At 34.2% G+C, this 18809-nt stretch overlaps 1 protein-coding gene across 33 annotated transcripts in view; it reads left to right on the forward strand.

Moving 5' to 3' along the window:
• The window catches only part of NRCAM (neuronal cell adhesion molecule), a 149477-nt gene that overhangs the window by 105985 nt on the left and 24683 nt on the right, over positions 1 to 18809 (forward strand). For 13 of the 33 annotated variants that reach the window (XM_032195391.1, XM_032195412.1, XM_032195402.1 and 10 more), the window contains 15 exons: positions 1763 to 1906; positions 3009 to 3120; positions 3434 to 3600; positions 3684 to 3831; positions 4377 to 4501; positions 5380 to 5409; positions 6777 to 6878; positions 8627 to 8824; positions 8938 to 9008; positions 9903 to 10128; positions 10439 to 10554; positions 14296 to 14500; positions 14701 to 14823; positions 15796 to 15972; positions 17039 to 17074. In XM_032195391.1, the coding sequence (XP_032051282.1) occupies positions 1763 to 1906; positions 3009 to 3120; positions 3434 to 3600; positions 3684 to 3831; positions 4377 to 4501; positions 5380 to 5409; positions 6777 to 6878; positions 8627 to 8824; positions 8938 to 9008; positions 9903 to 10128; positions 10439 to 10554; positions 14296 to 14500; positions 14701 to 14823; positions 15796 to 15972; positions 17039 to 17074 (1980 nt within the window). Of the gene's footprint in view, positions 1 to 1762; positions 1907 to 3008; positions 3121 to 3433; positions 3601 to 3683; positions 3832 to 4376; positions 4502 to 5379; positions 5410 to 6776; positions 6879 to 8626; positions 8825 to 8937; positions 9009 to 9902; positions 10129 to 10438; positions 10555 to 14295; positions 14501 to 14700; positions 14824 to 15795; positions 15982 to 17038; positions 17075 to 18809 lie in introns of all 33 variants that reach the window. The other 20 variants (XM_032195450.1, XM_032195522.1, XM_032195540.1 and 17 more) reach the window with 5 other exon arrangements.

Here is an 18809-nt window from a genome sequence, read left to right on the forward strand (position 1 = left end):
ATTTTTTTTTTAGAACAGGCACCCAGGTGCTGAAAAAATGGTTTGGGATTCAGAGGGGATGAGTGGAGGGATGCACAGAGAATGGAGCAGAGCAGCTCTGGGCAGACCTGCCTCCTGGGAGTGCGGTAGCATGTATTTTCCATTTAACTGTGATGTGTGTGCAGAAACAGACCGCTTCTCACAGATGACTGGCCTGCCTGCTGGGCTACTCACCTGCTCTGTCTATTTTCAGCCCATGAATCTTTTAATGAAAATGTCATTCACATGGGAACATGAAGAAATGTGTAACACAGAACACAATAGGAAGCAAATCCAAAAAGGAGAAAAATAAGTGCCAGCAATGCAGTAGCCCAGAGAATAGTAAAGCATTTGCAATTCTTGTTGTACCTTTTTCTTGATTTCAAAAAATTTTAATTTGTTGTATTGATCTTAACTTTGAGTGATTTAAGATAGGAGTTAAAAATGGAGTTGAGAATTGTTCTTGAGGTATCTGTTTGAAAATTGATGTCGTTACTTTATATACAAAGTAGCCTCAGAGTTCACCAACAATGGAAATGTCTTTAAGCAGGAGCTCAGAACTGGAGTCCCTGTCATCTGGTTTCTTCTCTCTTAGAGAATTCAGTAATCAATATTTCAATAGACCTGAGAAAATATAAGATAAATTTCTCTGTGCAGTTGAGTACTGAGATATAGTCAGAATCAAAAGGTTTTGTCACTTACAGAAAATATATATTAATTTATTTAATCGATCTTCTCTATGAATCCAAAGAAATCAGAAATAATTTTATATGAAAAAGTGTTCCACAAATATGTTTATTTTCTCAACCTTCAATTTTGACAATGCAACCATACTAAAATGTGTTCCTTAATTCATATATGCATTTATTTTACATATTAATATAACAGTAAACTTACCAGTACATTTAATTAACAATATGTTAATATATTTCTACTTTTTTTTTTAAATGAAAGTATAATTTGTCCATTTTTATGCAGTACAGTGTTACAAGCTGTTATTTTCTCTGTTGTACCCCTATAACTTCATCCAGTTGTATGATAACTGACAGCTATTATTCTTCAGCAATATCTCTGAATTTTATTTTCAGTTACGTTCTGAATTATTCTGGGATGCAGGAGCTGTTTGACAGCTCATGCTACTACAGAGTAGTTGAAGAAATAGCACTGTGTAATACTTATATCAGGGAAAGAGTGCCACCTACTGAACTGCTAACACAGCTATTGAGAAGACTATTGATTTTGTACAAAACAATTACTTGTGTTTCACTTTGAGGTAGTTTGCAACTAAGGCTGATTTTATACCTGGAGAATTATTTCTGTGTATAAAAACTGATACAACAAGCAGATGCTTTTAAATCATAGAGGCTGTAAAGTTTCAATGTAATTCTAACAAGTTTCTTTTTATGTTCAGAAATATTTATTTTTGTAGATATTGTCTGTATTTCTCCGAATCTTGTCATGTCACTGTTTTTCATGTTTATTGCATGCAAAATATGATCTTAACTTCACTTCTTTTTTTTTTGGGGGGGGGGGGGAAGACAAAAATTTAACAATTAAATGTGTGTAGAACTGGAATAACTTCTTTAATCATACTGGAATTCACATTTTGCCCAGTGAACAGTCATGCATGAAAGTAGAACAAAGGGCATATTGGTCTTTCATTTTGTTTCTTCTTTTCAGAAGTATGAAACATGTTATGCAATGGCAGTTTAAGAAAAATTACTTTCTTTCTTTATACCAACAGTTGCCCCAGAAGATCCTAGCAGAAAGGTGGATGGTGATACCATTATTTTCTCAGCTGTGCAAGAAAGATCAAGTGCTGTCTATCAGTGCAATGCTTCTAATGAGTATGGATACTTGCTAGCAAATGCATTTGTGAATGTTCTGGGTAAGAAACACATTTTTGTATTTTTCAGTCTTCGTGGGTATTTAGTCGTCGTCTGCTACTATACAAATTGCATGCCCAAGCCTTGGTTGAGGTCTTTAATATGTGGGAATATACATATTTCCTGAGCTTTGTAAAAGCCCAGGGTATAGATATCTTGGGGTTGTTTTTGTAGGATACTCCTGAATTTCCCTTTCACTACTCCTAGGTAAGAAGGTTGGTTGTGGAAGCTGTTGGAAACTTGGCAGAAATTTTATCTCTTTTTAATTTTTTCTTAATGTAAATCATAACAAACATAAGCATAACAAATAAGGCAGGCATTAATATTCTTTAAGTTAGTATGTTTCAGTACACTTTCATTGATTGTTGGTGTTTTGGATCAGTTAAATATTTGTTCCACCTGAAAACTGCAGTATAGAACACATTCTAATTGTGCAGTGATCCTGGATTCAGATAATCCCTGGAAAAGACTCAGCTAAACCCCATCATAGAAAATATAATCTTTAAATTGCTATTGTGAGGGGACATGATTATACATTTGGCTTTAAGGCCTCCAAGGATGCATTTAAAGTTGTGAGATAATTGTGACCTCTCGATCTTCCCACTGAATTTAACAAAGTTAGTAGGAAAATCCAAGGCAGAATGGCCCCTGAAGACTATCCTGCAGGAATTGGCAGATCCTTTGAGTGACAGAGTGACAGTCTTTTAAAAGAGAGAACCTCATTTTGAGTCCATGATTCTGTTCAAAAATGGAGGTGTTTCACCAAATAGATCTTTCTGCCTAAAGGGTTTTTCAGAATTACTTAGTTCAGTCTGTTCCCATGAGTTTCTCTTTGTGAAGTATGTTCTGATTTAAATATTCCAAATTAAATAACCGGCTTTGGTATCCATTCCTGTTACTTGTAAACAGGGAAGAAACATTTACTTTTCACATGAAAATTCAGCTACATTAATGTTTCCTCAGGCTAATAGTAGTAAAACAAAGCTGAGATCAGAAACCACTTCAGAGAAGGATGTTAATGGATACTCTTTAGGCCCTACTTGATGCCTTCATATTTTGTATTTGTATCCTTGTATCTATATCCAGACATCTTTGTCTTTTCAGCTGAGCCACCAAGAATTCTAACTCCTGCTAATAAACTGTATCAAGTCATCTTAGATAGTCCTGCATTAATAGACTGTGCTTATTTTGGTTCACCTAAACCTGAGATTGAATGGTAAGTTACAGTTGTTGTGTTTAAATTATGTAAAAAGAGGCAGTTGCTTCTGTGGAAACAAACATTTAGACTCTATTTACAATTTAGAAACTGTATATCATCAAACTTAAGATAATTTCAATATGCTAATACAATATTAATTATACTTGATGTAGTAACATTTAAGCTACCCGTATAGAATCATGTTTAAATTTCATTATGTGATGCTGTCTGTAGTTGCTAATGTAGCAGTCCAAGTTTGTATTTCCTGTTAATAAAATATGATAGAATTTAAGTATGATGTTGGATAATAATATCTACCTTTTGTATAAAGGTTTAAGGGAGTGAAAGGCAGCATCCTGCGGGGAAATGAATACGTTTTCCATGATAATGGAACCTTGGAAATTCCAGTGGCTCAGAAGGATAGTAGTGGCACATACACATGCGTTGCAAGGAATGAATTAGGAAAGATACAAAATGAAGTACAATTGGAAGTTAAAGGTAAGAAATTAATCACTCTTTCATCACAGATTAATATAGAATTTAAGACTTTCTAAATATCTAATAGTCATTTTAAATTTCAGACCCAACGTTGATAATCAAACAGCCAGAATACAAAGTGATTCAGAGATATGGCCACGTTTCATTTGAGTGTATAATAAAACATGATTCTACCTTAATACCAACAGTTATATGGTTGAAGGACAATGACGAACTGCCAGATGATGAGAGGTATAGACAAACTATTTTGTCTGTATTTTTTATTTTCTCATTTCCTCCATGTACTCCTTTTCCTGTTCTTTTGAAAGTCACATAATGACCTATTGACAATTTCTAAACAAGACTGCTAAGTATCATCACTATCCCATATTTGATGACTAAAAGACTTGTCTAGTGTAGTGAAAATATTAAGATATAATTCAGAATAAAATGAGATTCAATTTATTTTAAATGTACATTTATAATGTATATAAATAGTAAGGATAAGATAATTGGCATAAGAAACTAAAGGGATAAAAGGAAGACAATTTTGCTGTAGATCACAGATAATTAAAAGTAATTTGAGCATATTTGGAAATAAAAATGCATTAGAAGAATAGGTAGTTACTGTGGGAAGATAGTTAAGAGCAATGTAGAAAAGGCTGACACAGTCCCATAGCCTACACTGTTGTCTAGATATTTGCTGAAATACACAAGTGTATGGGATTTGACAATATAACAGTTTCTTATGACAGTACCAGTTATTGATTCAGTGGCTGAACCTATTGTATTTACAGGTTTCTAGTTGGTAAAGACAACTTGACCATTATGAATGTAACTGATAAAGATGATGGAACATATACTTGCATAGTTAATACTACTCTGGACAGTGTTTCAGCAAGTGCTGTGCTTACTGTTGTTGGTAAGAATACTCTAAAACTTTATGATAGCAATACTGTGTTTAATTTCTGTTAAGTATAAAAACAGCATTAGATTTAAAATGAAAAGCACAAACATAATTTTGGTTGCTAGGACAGGAAAAAAGGAATTCCACCAAATTTTGTATGTGTTTCAGTTCGAAAATATAATAATCTTACCTGAAAATTTGCCTTTGAATCGTCTACTTACAAAAGGGTCCAACAGCTTCAGGACACATTCAGTTTCACGGTATAGGTTTCTATTTGTATCACACCTGAGCTAACACAGTAAATTGCATATTGCAGAATATTTGAACATGTTATTTCAGGAAACTCTTTTGCAGCTGAATTACTCTTCAGAAAGACTGAGCATGCTTGATTGTTTGACTTCTCAGTGACTTTGTTATTAAATTCCTTCACCTTGTTAACTTTCTATGAGTTCAGATTATTGTAAAATATGTTACTGTGCTCCTTCTCCCAGTTTGTAAGAAGGTCCTAAGTAGATGTCCCGTATTATTCTTACCTGGTGAAGTTAGGTTGGACCAGTTCAAGCTGAAAGCTTGTGTTTTAAAATTGTGTTGTAATCTTACGCCTATCCAGGAATGACATATAGTACTTAACAAGCATCTAGTACTTTTAAAAAGTTTTTTTAATGTTTGTTTTCTTGATCCATTCATATTTAAAAAAAAAAAGAAAAGAAAAGAAATTATTGTAGAATACTTCTATCACTTTTCATTGAAAAATCAACGTATTATTTAAACCCAACTATTTACTGTAAGTTAACTTTTCTTTCTCTCTAATTATTACAGTCTATAACTACTTACTATACTCTGTGCCTTTGGCTACTAACTGATTAAATCCTCTATATTAATGTTCTTTTCAGCTGCTCCCCCAACTCCAGCTATCATTTACGGTAAACTAATACAAAGTTCCCTTCCAACATCATCTGCCTGATATACTTCTCATTTGCCTGTTGGAAAGTGCAACATCTTCCTCCCTCCCCCTCTTTTTTTTTTTTTTTTCTGTGTTTTTGTATGTGTATGTGTGTTTGTTTTGTGGTTTCATCCCATTTTACCAAATGCTTCATTATTGGAAGGCTGGACTTTGGAATTTCACAGTGCAGGGTGCTTTGTATTTTAGGGAATAAATGATTTTAAGATATAAATTACTTTTAAATGAGGTTATAGTGTGATAATGTTTTTCTCATCATGAATATTGTAATACAAATCAGTTATAATAATACATGAAAGGTTTAAAAGATAAATCCAGCAGTTCATTGAAAGCTAATTCACTATCAAAGAATTTGCACCAACTAAATTGTGATATGCTTTTCCTTTGCTTTTGATACCAACTTTCTAGGCATGGAGTACTTTATTTCATAGTTTGTCTTCATTTTACCTCACTCATAAAATTGGTAGAATCTTATTGCCCAGTTTTGTTATTGATTGATGAAACTGCTAATAAAGATTGTGAAATTAAAGTTAAAATACCCTCAAAATCTGTCAGTCGTACAGTCTTAAACTGGACACCATGCACCCATTAATTTGATAGCATTTTTTTTCCTGAATTTGGGTGTTTAAATGCTATATGATATGCCCAAAACACTTTTAAATATGAGCAATGAGCACATTTATGTAAGTCCTATCAAGTTTTGAGAAAATGTTTATGCATTCTTAAGTGAACTTACTCATTAGTCTTAATTTTTGTGTAACAATTCATATAACAAATTCAGCAATTTGAAATGGATATTTACATCTTCATGCATTATGTGGATGTATATTACCAGATTGATGTTTCAGGTTTTCTAAAAAGTACAACAAAAACAAATGTCTTAGAAACTTACAATTAGTTTCCATTTACACTATACTTGCTTTGAATTCACATGCAAAATATTTGTGGTGATTCTAGAAAATCTTCTTTGATGTGAGTTCTTTATTTTCCATCCTATTAAATATTTTTAGTTACAATACAATACCACTCATACTCATTCATAGATAAACTAAACGTGCATTTCATATTTCTGTACTTTTCATTACATTTTTGTATCACATTTTATATCACAATCAGATGGGGATAAAATCAAATATAGATTCATGTTAATGTATGGAAGTTTCCAGATATATCAGTTCTCCATTTTGTATCTGTTTTGTGAAAACTGCATGCTAATAGTCATTACTGCTGTATCTGTGGAATTCTTTTGATTGGAATGTAAGGATTTTTTCACAGATGAAACTCCATATTCTATTGTGATTATTTGCTTTGTGTTCATTTGATTTACAGCTCGGCCAAATCCACCCTTTGACTTGGAATTGACAGGTCAGCTAGAAAGAAGCATTGAACTCTCATGGATACCAGGAGACGAAAATAACAGTCCTATTACAAGTATGTTTGTCTGTATCTATTGTAACAGAATTACCTTAACTCTTCTTAGATCCCCGAAAGTTCTAATATAAATTTTGTGTGCAGCATGGAAGAATGGCAAATTCACTTGCTAAAATTTGTAGGTCTCTGCCAACCTTAAGGATTCTGTGATTGTGTGAATTGCCATTTATTTACATAACAAAAATTCATTTGTTATCCTCTACTGCACTGCCAAGCTGAAAGACTTATTTAATGCCCTAAAGAGCTGGGCTTTTGTTACAAAAACCTGTGCTAGTTAACACAGAAGATGATACTGGTTTGAGCTCTGTATGATTATGTCCAGTCTTATGAATATGCAGAGAGCAGACTTGTTCATTAGTTGAATGAGTAGAAAGTCACTTGTATGTGCATCTTAAATAGAAATCTACTAACATTTTCAGTACTTCCCAAGAATTTGAGATAGCATCAGTACCAGTATCTTTAGGGGGATTATCCATGACTACCAGTGACAGAAGCCTGTGCTTAATGAAAATACAGACCAGAAGGTTGTGGGTTTTTTTGTTTGTTTGTTTGTTTGATTGTTTGGGAGGGGGTTTATGTTTGTTTTTTGTCTGGCTTTTTTTTAAGATTCATATAAATAGTTGAATTGCATTTAAGTTATAGCTTATTCGTATACTCTTGTGTCAGTGCATTGATTGTTTTCCAGACCAGATGACAAAGTCTGGCTTTTCTATTGAAAAGCATTCACACTGTCTCAAAAGAGATTATACTAGCTTGTGGCTTGTATCAGTTTTTCTGCTGCATACGGTCTGATACTGGAAATTGAACTCTTCCAAATAAATAATGCTGGGTTTAATTACAATACAATTTAAATTCTCGTGTTGTCCACTGAGAGCTTGCAAAATAAGACATTATAAGACATTTGCTTCATAAGTAAGCCTGTTAATGCTGCTGCTATCACTTAAAAAAAAAAAAAAAGGCTCAAAGATTACACTTCATTATAAAAGATCCTTTTACACAAGTAATATGATTCACACACTAGAATCTCTTTTCTGGCAGTTTGACAGCTGAAGATAAATGGTCCTTTTGTTTCTGGTAATGAAAATGATTTTCTTTTTCGAGTTCTACAAATCTATTTATACCTGAGGTTGTGTACACCGTAGGGTCTTGACTGCAATCATATTCACACAGAGAACCCTCAAGTAATTTAGCTTCTGTACATGAATTCCATGGCTTAATTTGAAGGTACTGAAAAGTGCACTCAAAAATCTTCTTTAAGTATTGGTTCTTGACTTTAAATAGTTTTTCACTAAGACAGTTTCACTGGGGAAAATGGAATACTCTCATTTAAAATTGTATAGGCGCTGCTTTATTGTCAGCTTGATACAACTAGGAGCAACGTATTTGTTTGCCAAATACTCCTTTTATATCAAAATTCCAATCTTGTCTCACTTTCTTGCTGTGATAGTTCAAGGGTTCCTGTTATATTAAAATCCAGCACCTGACAGAGAGCTCTTGTAATAATGTGTTGCCTGACAACTGCATTAGTAATATGAAATAATGAAAGAGTGTTTCTCTTACATTTCTATCTATGTAGTACCTTTCAGAACCACCTTGTATACATATGTCCTATGTACTTCCGTTTCCATGATTTTTAAAAACATTAGTTGGATTGCTCAGTTTTGATTAGCTTGTTCAAAAACGGCTACACTGATCTAGGAAGGTGTTGCAAGTTTTGACATAAAATTGGATTCAATTCCTGTTTGCAGGCTTTGTGATTGAATATGAAGATGGACTGCATGAGCCAGGGGTATGGCATTACCAGACGGAAGTTCCTGGATCTCAGACAACAGTACAGTTGAAGTTGTCTCCATATGTCAACTACTCGTTCCGTGTGATAGCTGTCAATGAAATTGGTAGAAGTCAGCCAAGTGAACCATCTGAGCAGTACCTGACAAAATCTGCAAGTAAATAAGTATTTCTGCTTACTAGTGATTGATTTATGCTATGAATAGCATCAAATTTGCTTGGAATGGAAGTAGCAGTCATTCTTGTTCATGTGTAAATATTTTGTTTTCAGACCCTGATGAAAATCCTTCTAATGTACAAGGGATAGGCTCAGAACCTGATAATTTGGTAATAACATGGGAGGTAAGTTTGGGGATTTAGGAGGTTTCATTTGCTTGTTTTCATCTCTGTGAGTAGCATTTTTGTAGAATGTTTTTGTTTTTAGAGAAATAACAATGATCTACCTGAGAACACCCTGTGAAATAATATATGTGTTGTGTGTTTATGATATTCTTGAAAGAGAACAAATGTAGACATTTCCTATTCTTCACTTTCAAGGAAAAGCTGCGTGTGTTATCAAAGAAAAATCTTTTTTCAAAGTGCCTTGTTTTCCTTACTGATTTCTCTAAGATAATCCACTAATTTGGTAATGCGGCATGTTTTGCTGCCAATATAGAAAAACTTGAGATAAATCACAATTTACATATTTAAGTAGATTGTTATTTTTAGGACATATTCTAAAGAGGATTAATTCTACCCTCAGCTTCTGTGATAAGCTGAATTGTTGTGCACTCTTCCACTAAAAAACTTTTATGTCTCTATTATGCCCTTAACATTACGACAGGAGCTCTGGAGAGCCATGTAAAACCAACTTCCCATCCTAGGCAAGAAACATTCTCTAGGGAAAACAGTTTATAGGGAGCTGGTGCAAATCTACTTCTCTTTCCACTTCTAAAAAATACTTGAAAACAAAAAATGTGTATAGAAATCCCAATGAATGGTTGTATGATAATTAGCCAGTCTTTTATTGACGAGACTCAATGTAAATTTTACTATTAAATGAGAAGCAACTGAACTGACCTCATGTAAGAAATAAATTACAATGCTTGGAAATTTCAGCATTGCTGCATCCCTGTCACAGAACACAGTGATAAATTTTCAGTAAAATTGTAAATTGATAACTTTGTGACTCTAGTTTTTTTTTTGAGATGCTTCTGAATATTTAAAAAACAGTTTGATTTACTCTTTTTATTTCAGTCTTTGAAAGGTTTTCAGTCTAATGGACCAGGACTTCAGTACAAAGTCAGCTGGCGTCAGAAAGATGTTGATGATGAATGGACATCTGTTGTAGTTGCAAATGTGTCTAAATATATCGTGTCTGGTACACCAACTTTTGTTCCCTATGAAATAAAAGTACAGGCTTTAAATGACCTGGGATATGCACCAGAACCATCAGAGGTGATTGGACATTCAGGGGAAGACTGTAAGTTTCCTAGTTTGAGTCAGTGGTACTAATTAAAAGTGACTAAATGTGTAACCTAAATGGGAATTCAAAATATTAAAGTATTAAAAAGTATATAGTATAGTAGATATTTTAAAAATTAAAATTAAGTAAGGTGGGGATAATAAGGGTTCATAAAACTCTGTAGTATTAGTGTTGAGGTCAGCTTTTTAACACACAGGATCAGTTTTTTAACCTACTCTTTGAAAGGAATGCAAAGAGTAAATCCAAAAATGTTCATGTGGTGTCTGATTCTAACTAGGTACTTGTTACATCTTTTTTTTCCTCACAGTGCCAATGGTTGCGCCAGGCAATGTGCAGGTTCATGTTATTAACAGCACATTGGCAAAGGTGCACTGGGACCCAGTTCCACTAAAAAGTGTCCGAGGACATCTTCAAGGGTACAAAGTAAGTACAGTCAAAAGCTTTCTATCCCTCATTTAATATAAGAGATCACTCTTCCTACATGAGATTGTATCCAGATTGAATTAACTGATGTGTAAGAGGATTCTTGCTTTTCAGTGAGCTCACAAGTTTTGCTGACAAGAGCAACAGCATTCAAATGACTCATTTAAAATTCGGCAGGGTTCCAGCCTTTTAGTATTAGTCTCTTGTGACATTGTCCTCAAAAAAAAATTGGATGTGCTAGCAATTAAGCTTGCACACATTACATAGATTTTAAAAATATATAATAGTTTTACAGATTTTTTTTTTTTTCTGGAAGGATACCTAGAGGATGAGGAGAAATAGTTTCTGTTGGAGTCTCTTTTAGGTCTAATAATATTGAAAACTGTTTTGTGATTGCTCATCTTCTACCATAGCATGATTAGTCACGTAATTCTAACTAGCCAATTACTAGCTTGGAGTTGTGTCTTTAGAGGTCGGCAAAAAGCTCAGTTTAGAGAGAGTAGAAAAGGTGGATGGTTTGGAGTACGCATATAACTGAAGGAAGTTTAATGTAAGGTAATGCACTGGCTTTGGTGATGACTGAGAAGTCTTTGTTGGAAACAAAAGACTGCTTTTAATAGAGAATGGGAGACAGAAGGACTTCAGGGTAAGAAACTGGGGCAACATCAGCAGATGAGGGAAAATCAGATCACAAAAGTTGCTTCAGAGGTCGCACTAGAAACACAGAAGAAACCTGGACCTGCAGAAGCATGGTGGACTAGTTGGGCAGAGGAGGGTGGAGTGAGAGGATACATTGACCTCCTGTGCAACAATAGAAGAAAGTAACAAGTAATTACTCCTCTACTCTTTTGCAACTATAGGAATAAATGTTCTATCAGAACAGAGTAGTTGCACAGCCTGAACTAGGTTTACTTTGTAAGACAGACTAATTTGAACTACTTTTTAAATGAAAGGAGGAAAAGAAATATTGGGAAAAAAAAATGAAAGGAGGAACATATTTGGAGGAAAAGAAATGCATGTAATACTTGTAAAATGGAGGGCTAACATTCAAGAGCATTGAATCCAAACTTCTCTGTGTTACAGCTTGTTGAGTTCCTGTTATGTGGATGTGACTTATCTGGCACAAAATACCACTGGCTGGAGAGACTTAAACTAGTTCTATAATGAGCTAACATAAGTATTTGTAGTTGTTCTGGTGCTTTGACCTAGGTAATAAAACTGGCTGAGGAGCAGGACTTACTAGTTCATATCACTATCTGGTAGATTATAGTCTCATGTCAACCTGGTATTTCACAAGCAAATGGGAGACCAAAAAACATTATGTGACAATTAGAATTTAGTGAAGTTAATGCTTGATGTTAATCTTGTTGCCACAGTGCTAATGACCATAACCCAAATCACCACATTTCTGTGAAAGATCAGTATTAATGCAAAAAAGCAGTAGACAGAAATGTTTACCAGTGCATCCAGTATTCTCACACTACAAAGGCATAGTTACTGAGAGTTATCATCATCCCAGGTTTATTTTCTCTCCTGTATTTAGTAATGGGTTGCACTCTTGCCTCTCCAGTTACCTAATGAGTTAGTCATGCCATGGTAACTTGTCTAGTCTGATAGTCTTCTCTATATATTGTACATTTTTTTAGCTTTTTTTAAAAAAATCGGGAGAGGGGGATATTGTGTGGGGAAAAGAACCACACAATTACACAAAGCTAAGCAATTTTGAAGCTAAAATAAGTTAGGCAATAAACATAAATAAAACAAGCTCAAGACTGCAAAATTAACAACTAACATGACCACTGAATATTTTTGCTCTTGCAGCTAGGACAAATGAGACAATGGTATATCCTTGAATAAGTTGCAGATGCAGCAGAACTTTCTTAACTAATTTTTGCAGATACAGCTAAATCAAGCTAAAACTAGACAAGGAATGACACATCCTAAGACCTAGTAGATAGTTATTGTTATAAAGCTTTCTCTGAAGTCAAGCTGAAAACTTTTAATGGAAGCAGAATATGCTTTAAGTGTCTTACTGACATAGCACATGACAATCCCTTTTCAGACACATCAGCAAAATCCTGCTAGCAAATGCAGGCTTTGTTAAGTAATAACATTATTTCAGATGGTAGCCCAATATATAGTATTGAATTAAGGGTGCATTTCTTAGTAAAGGGAAGCGTATTTCTCTAAAGATTCATATCATGAAGACAAATGTACAAACAAACCAGAAGGACATCTATCTAGTAAAGGTCTATACCCCATATCACTTATATTTTGTTTTTATATTAATTAGTTATTACTGGATATACTTTGGTACTATGAAGCATTCCAAACCTAAGAAGAAACTTAAAAAAAAAAAAATGTTTTCGCAGTTACTACTGCCATTTTTTCTTGTTATTCATATAATGTCAGTGGTTATTCAATAAGCAAAAAATGTAATGCAATCTCTTACTGTCATATTCGTCTTTGAGATTCCTGCTTATCAAACCTAGCTTAATAAAGCTCTCCTTCTTTCAGCCTGGCTATGGACAAGTGATGACCCAACTATAATAATGTGCTTTTGAAAGGAACTATACCCGATGAGTTTCAATACAAATATCAATTCAAGTTTTTCTTAACTTATAAATGGCTTTTTACACTTGTTGGTAGGATGAGAATTACAGGATGACAGCTGATAGTGTTGAAAAACATTAACTCAAGCAATGTAAAACACAGTGGCAGTTAGCAATTGGAGTGAAATGATACACAGCAATAGGAAGCTGGTGTTAGTGTATTTCTTTATAAGCGACCTAGCTGGGCTTTGTAAGTCCTAAAAATGCACTTTTTTGAATTCACACATGAAATCCTAGTATTCTTAAGTAGGTGTTTTACAGTTGGCATAAACAGAGTTTTAGCAATTTACATTGCTTTATCAGTTTTAGTGTCTGATAATACATGCATGAAAATTTTGCCATGTAAAACGAACAATGATGCATATGAATGTGATAGTCAGAGGATTAACACAAGTCTTTGTAGGGGCAAGTGTTAACATCTTTCCAGAAATTGTGGTAGAGACACAGTGCAGTCAAGGAGATTCCAGTAATTACCTGTGAGGCTCTGTAATTTCTTTGAAAGAAAATCAGCAGAATGGACATCAGAATTATCTTTGTGCTCTGATCTTTTTATCACATAAATGGAGGAGTATTTCTCCTATGACCATATGTGGAGAACATTGCAGGACAGTATCCTAAGAGGCCTTTCATGACATGTGTGTTTTTGTGTTTTTCCAGCCTAGTTGTTTTTTTTTGTTTGTTTGTTTGTTTGTTTTTCCATTAAAAAAAAAATCTATTTGGCCTCCACATCACAGGGAATATACATGTATCTTGTGTAGTCAGGTGAAAGGCATCTATAAATAGGTGCCAAGTTTGCTTTGGAAGCTGTGTAGACATATTACTGCAAGTATAGATGGTTTATACGATCTTCCCACTCAGATGCTAATATGAGAATTGTCAGACACAAATGCAGTTCCAAAACAGAACTTGTGTCAAAGTGTCTTTGAGCATAAACAGAACTGGCAAATGGTAGGTAGTCCTCACCAAGTCATGCAGACGTGACTGTGTCTAGACAAGGAGGAAACCTTTATGGTGCTCATTAAAATTGCAGTTATTCCTACCTATAATTTATGGATACACATGGGAAAGCTTAAGAGTTTGCAAAATCAGAACACCTCGATGCTCACTATAGATTTTATTTTTTCTTTAGGTTTACTACTGGAAAGTACAGAGTCTATCCAGAAGGAGTAAGCGGCATATAGAGAAAAAGATCTTGACTTTCAGGGGAAACAAGACTTTTGGAATGTTGCCAGGGCTGGAGCCCTATAGTTCTTACAAGCTGAATGTTAGAGTTGTCAATGGCAAAGGAGAAGGACCAGCAAGCCCAGACAAAGTATTTAAGACACCTGAAGGAGGTATGAAACGAGAAACTTAGGAATTAAGTTAGATGTGGTGTATTCAAAATGAGTATACTAAGGATGCAATTGCTGAATTTGCATCTTGGACATCATAAAATAATAATCTGGCTCAATATGGTAATAATCCATGATCTTAATAATTCATTAGCTGTTTTAAGCTCATCTACTTTGTATTTACCATATATTCTTCTTAAAAGTTCCTAGCTCACCCTCCTTTTTGAAGATCACTAACCCAACATTGGATTCTCTGACTCTGGAGTGGGGTTCACCTACCCATCCAAATGGTATTTTGATATCATACATACTGAAGTTTCAACCAAGTAAGTTAATTATGAATATTTATACCTTTTACAATATGTTTGCTGAATAGTAATTCATTTATTGAATGCTAAATTTGTAATGTACAAAAGATATGATTGCATTGTAGAAGTCAAGTTTGCAAAAGATTATTATATCTGACCCTATTTAGAAAATTCCACTTGCTCAAGTGCAAGGTTAACATTTTTCCATTACTTTTAGTTATTCAAACCCTAATTGTCAGCCAAGGTAGAGGCACTTATAAATCCTGTATTCTGACTGCAGAGAAAATATCATTAGCAGTAGATCAAAATACATCCAATTATATTGTTGTCTGCTTCTTCAGTTTTTATTCTAAAATGAAAATAACATCTCTATGCCATTCATTTATGTCAGAGTTATACTGGCTTTAAATTAAACTGCTCATTATTTCCATTCAGCCAGTCACTTCCTTAGGATCCACATGCTACTGCCTACTTGCCCAGAAATTGATCAGCAATGGCACTGGCAATTAGGAGTTTAGGCATATGCCTGGAACAGATGAAGGCAGTTTGTTTTACAAGATTCCACTGTTCCTTGGTGTTAGATAGAAGTCATTTCAGTATTTTTATTCCTAAGCATACTGAATTTATTCTGAAGCAGTTAGTTCAGAGATACAGAGAGCTGAATGATCAAAGTTTCAAAAGTGTGTACGTTCAGTTGGTTTGATGTGGAATTAGTACCTTAGATTCAGATACTTATGAGAATGGACCTTGAGCTTAAGAAACTTGTAGATGTTCCTTATCTCCCCTCTGAATTTTTGTCCCTCTCCTTTTTATATAAAAGTGATTTTCTTTGGAAACAGTAGGTTATCATTTAAGTGACTGGAAATGAACGATGCAGCAGACAAATACAGAAAAATGAAGTCTGTTTTAATATAATGAAAACATATGCAATTTTCCTAAGTAACTGTGGTTTTGTTTGTTTGTTTGTTTGTTTTTTTCTTGTAATAACAGTTAACAACACACATGAATTAGGTCCCTTGGTAGAGATAAGAATACCCGCCAACGAGAGCAGCTTGATATTAAAGAATTTAAATTACAGCACACGATACAAGTTTTACTTTAATGCACAAACATCAGTTGGATCAGGAAGTCAGATAACTGAGGAGGCAGTAACAATTATGGATGAAGGTAAGATGGGTATGTATAAAGAAAACCCACTGAGTTTAAAAAAGACTACCAGTTTTATTAAAAATATTACTACTACTTCCTTCCATTAAGAAAATAGTCCCTGATAAAAAAATCTCAAGGGCTTTTTCAACTCTATTATATACTGTTAAAATATTTTAAATAGTTTTTAGGAAAAGATGTGCAAAGTTTTTCTACTGTAGCAGAAGCCCCATAATGAGTGTAAAGTCTATCTTTTTGATATAAACTCACAAGACCTAATTCATTGGCTTTTTTTGGCTTCAAAATTTAACGTAACTTTACATTTTAAGTGCTATTCCATTCCAGAGAGTAATACATAATTACAGAGAATAATACTGAAATGATGCAGCTCTATGCCACAGAGGTCTAAACTTTTCCCACAGAGCTGGCAAAAAAATACATCTTCAAAAAAGGTGCCAAAAAAAATATCTAATTTGTGACCACAAGTAACTGGTGACATTGTATATTTAAATAACCTTATTTACAGTGTTTGATCCTGTCACTATTGATTTTTACATTTGTAACAATTCTAAATCTAGGATATTGGCAGTTCTTTTGTTGAAGATGCTATTTATTTAATTATGAAAGCTCAAAAAATAAGAGTAATTTCAAAGAAAAGGGAAGTATAGGGGGAAAGCCTTTTATGATTTTGCACATCTTAATATTAAAGGTCTATCTTGATACCATCTTTTCATGTATTTTTATGATTACTGAAATTACAGTTTTATTTCAGTTGATATAGATGAGTTGGTATGCAATGCAATTTTTCTAATCGTGTATTAAGGTTGCATATAAACTGCATTTATTTTAAACCGTGTCTTAACAAGCATGACCAAAAAAATTTAGCAAGTGCATGTATATTAATTTCTGTCTTGTAGTAGTCTGTCGGTGTTCAGCATAACTAGATTGTTTCTAATTTATTTGAATTAATACATTTTATCTAGTCTGCATGCTTTTCTGGTTTAAAATGAAATTATTTATATGTATGTTCCCTTTGGTGTTGTATCTAATTATATAGTGTTCCTATTCTTGTTTTCCTCCATTAAAGCTGGTATTCCTCGTCCTGCTGTAGGTGCAGGCAAAGGTAAAATAAAACTGCATGATTTGTTAATGTGTGGATTTTGCAGTGTTGCAAATGGGGAAATTGCAGTGGTAAGGACAGAGAATCTTGGACTACACATTACTATACAAAGTATTAATCAGTGCTGGAATAAAACATTTACATTTAAAAAAAAAAAAAAAAAAGGGAATACAGAATGCTTATTAATACCTTTCATCTGTTTATTTTGCCAGAGTTCCTGGGGAATTCATTAGCTTTGCTTCAGCAAAGTCTAATTATTTCTGAACATTTAACAGATGTATCTCACTGTCATAAATATTCAGGGTCCAGGTGCACTAGCACTGATGAGCTGGAGTAGAAAAAGCAGCAGTTTCACAAAGATTTTTTACTGCCTGTGCCATGCGCGTTTTTTCTTTCAAAAAAGTAGGTGTGCCTTTGTTCTCGCTGCTGATTAATGCTACCCATTTGATCACATTTATTTCATTTGCGACCAACTGTGCATAGGAGACAGATGACTGACAATACCCTCTGTATACTTCCTAGTTCAAGTATCAGATGGAATATAGAGGCAGATGACTTCCTGCTCTCTTAGGTTCGCAAATCTTGTGGGCGATCACTTGAAGATATTTCAGTGAGTGGAGCATATTGTGAACCTTGTTCTTGCATTCAGCAATATTAGATTCTTTATAATGAAGTTCTTCTGTCGAACAATGTATTCTTCACACAGTTTTTTTATGAATTTTGATACCTTTACTGCCAGAAGCAAAGATTATCCTGAGAGATTTCAGAGAGCTGAGTCAGAAAGTTGTCTCTATACCCATGTGTGATTTTATCACAGGGGTATCATTAACACTTACCAACATCGGATTTTCAGATTCTCAGGCCATAAAAATCCCATGTCAAAATCACTACATGAAAGTATCCATTATTTTTTACAAACTCGGAAGAGACAAAATAAATTGTTTCACATATATTTATTTTCCACTTGATGATCAGGTGTTTTGATAATTATATGGCTATAATACTAGCCATGCTATTCACCCACTTAGACTGGTGGAGAAGTCAGACCGTGTAAGCATACTTTTGTGTATATAAGTGCATTCTAATATCAAACACATTTCTGGTAAGTGTATGGAGTACTGGGTTTATTTTAATGCTAAGTCTTTATTACTGTGTTTTAGTCAAGTTGTAGCTGGGAAGTCAGCACAGATTGGAACAACAGAACTGGCGTATAGTCCTGGATGTAGCAGCAGAAATGTAAATTAAGTTCTCATTATTTATAGCTGAGTATAAAAACTCATGCAAGGAAAAATGGATTCTCTGTGTGAAACTGCAGCCTAATTATAGCTGTATCACAGTCTAGGGCTAGCAGAAAGCATCTTATTTGTAAGATCAGCTGGAGCAGCTCACATTTCAGAGCTGTCATCTCAGATTCTCTGAAAACGTAAGCAGATGTCTTCGTTTGGTTCCATGCCGTTTATGGTTTCAAAGTTTTCACATATTCCTGTTGCATCTAGCTCTTACAATCGTAAAGAAAACTTTGGAACTGCAAACAGGACGGTGCTAAAGCCATGACATCTGCTATGACATCTGAGTTGCTGCAGCTCTGAGATGAAGGTTCTCAGTGGTTACTTGCATTAACATGATTAACTATTTCCCTACTGATCCTGGACTATAAGAAAGGAAAAAGAGGATCATATTAGCAAGTGCCAAATTATTTGGTCCCATGAGTGGGTGGATTTGGGAGACAGAAATACTC

This window comes from Aythya fuligula, chromosome 1 (genome assembly GCF_009819795.1).
Source record: "Aythya fuligula isolate bAytFul2 chromosome 1, bAytFul2.pri, whole genome shotgun sequence".
Lineage (NCBI taxonomy): Eukaryota > Metazoa > Chordata > Aves > Anseriformes > Anatidae > Aythya > Aythya fuligula.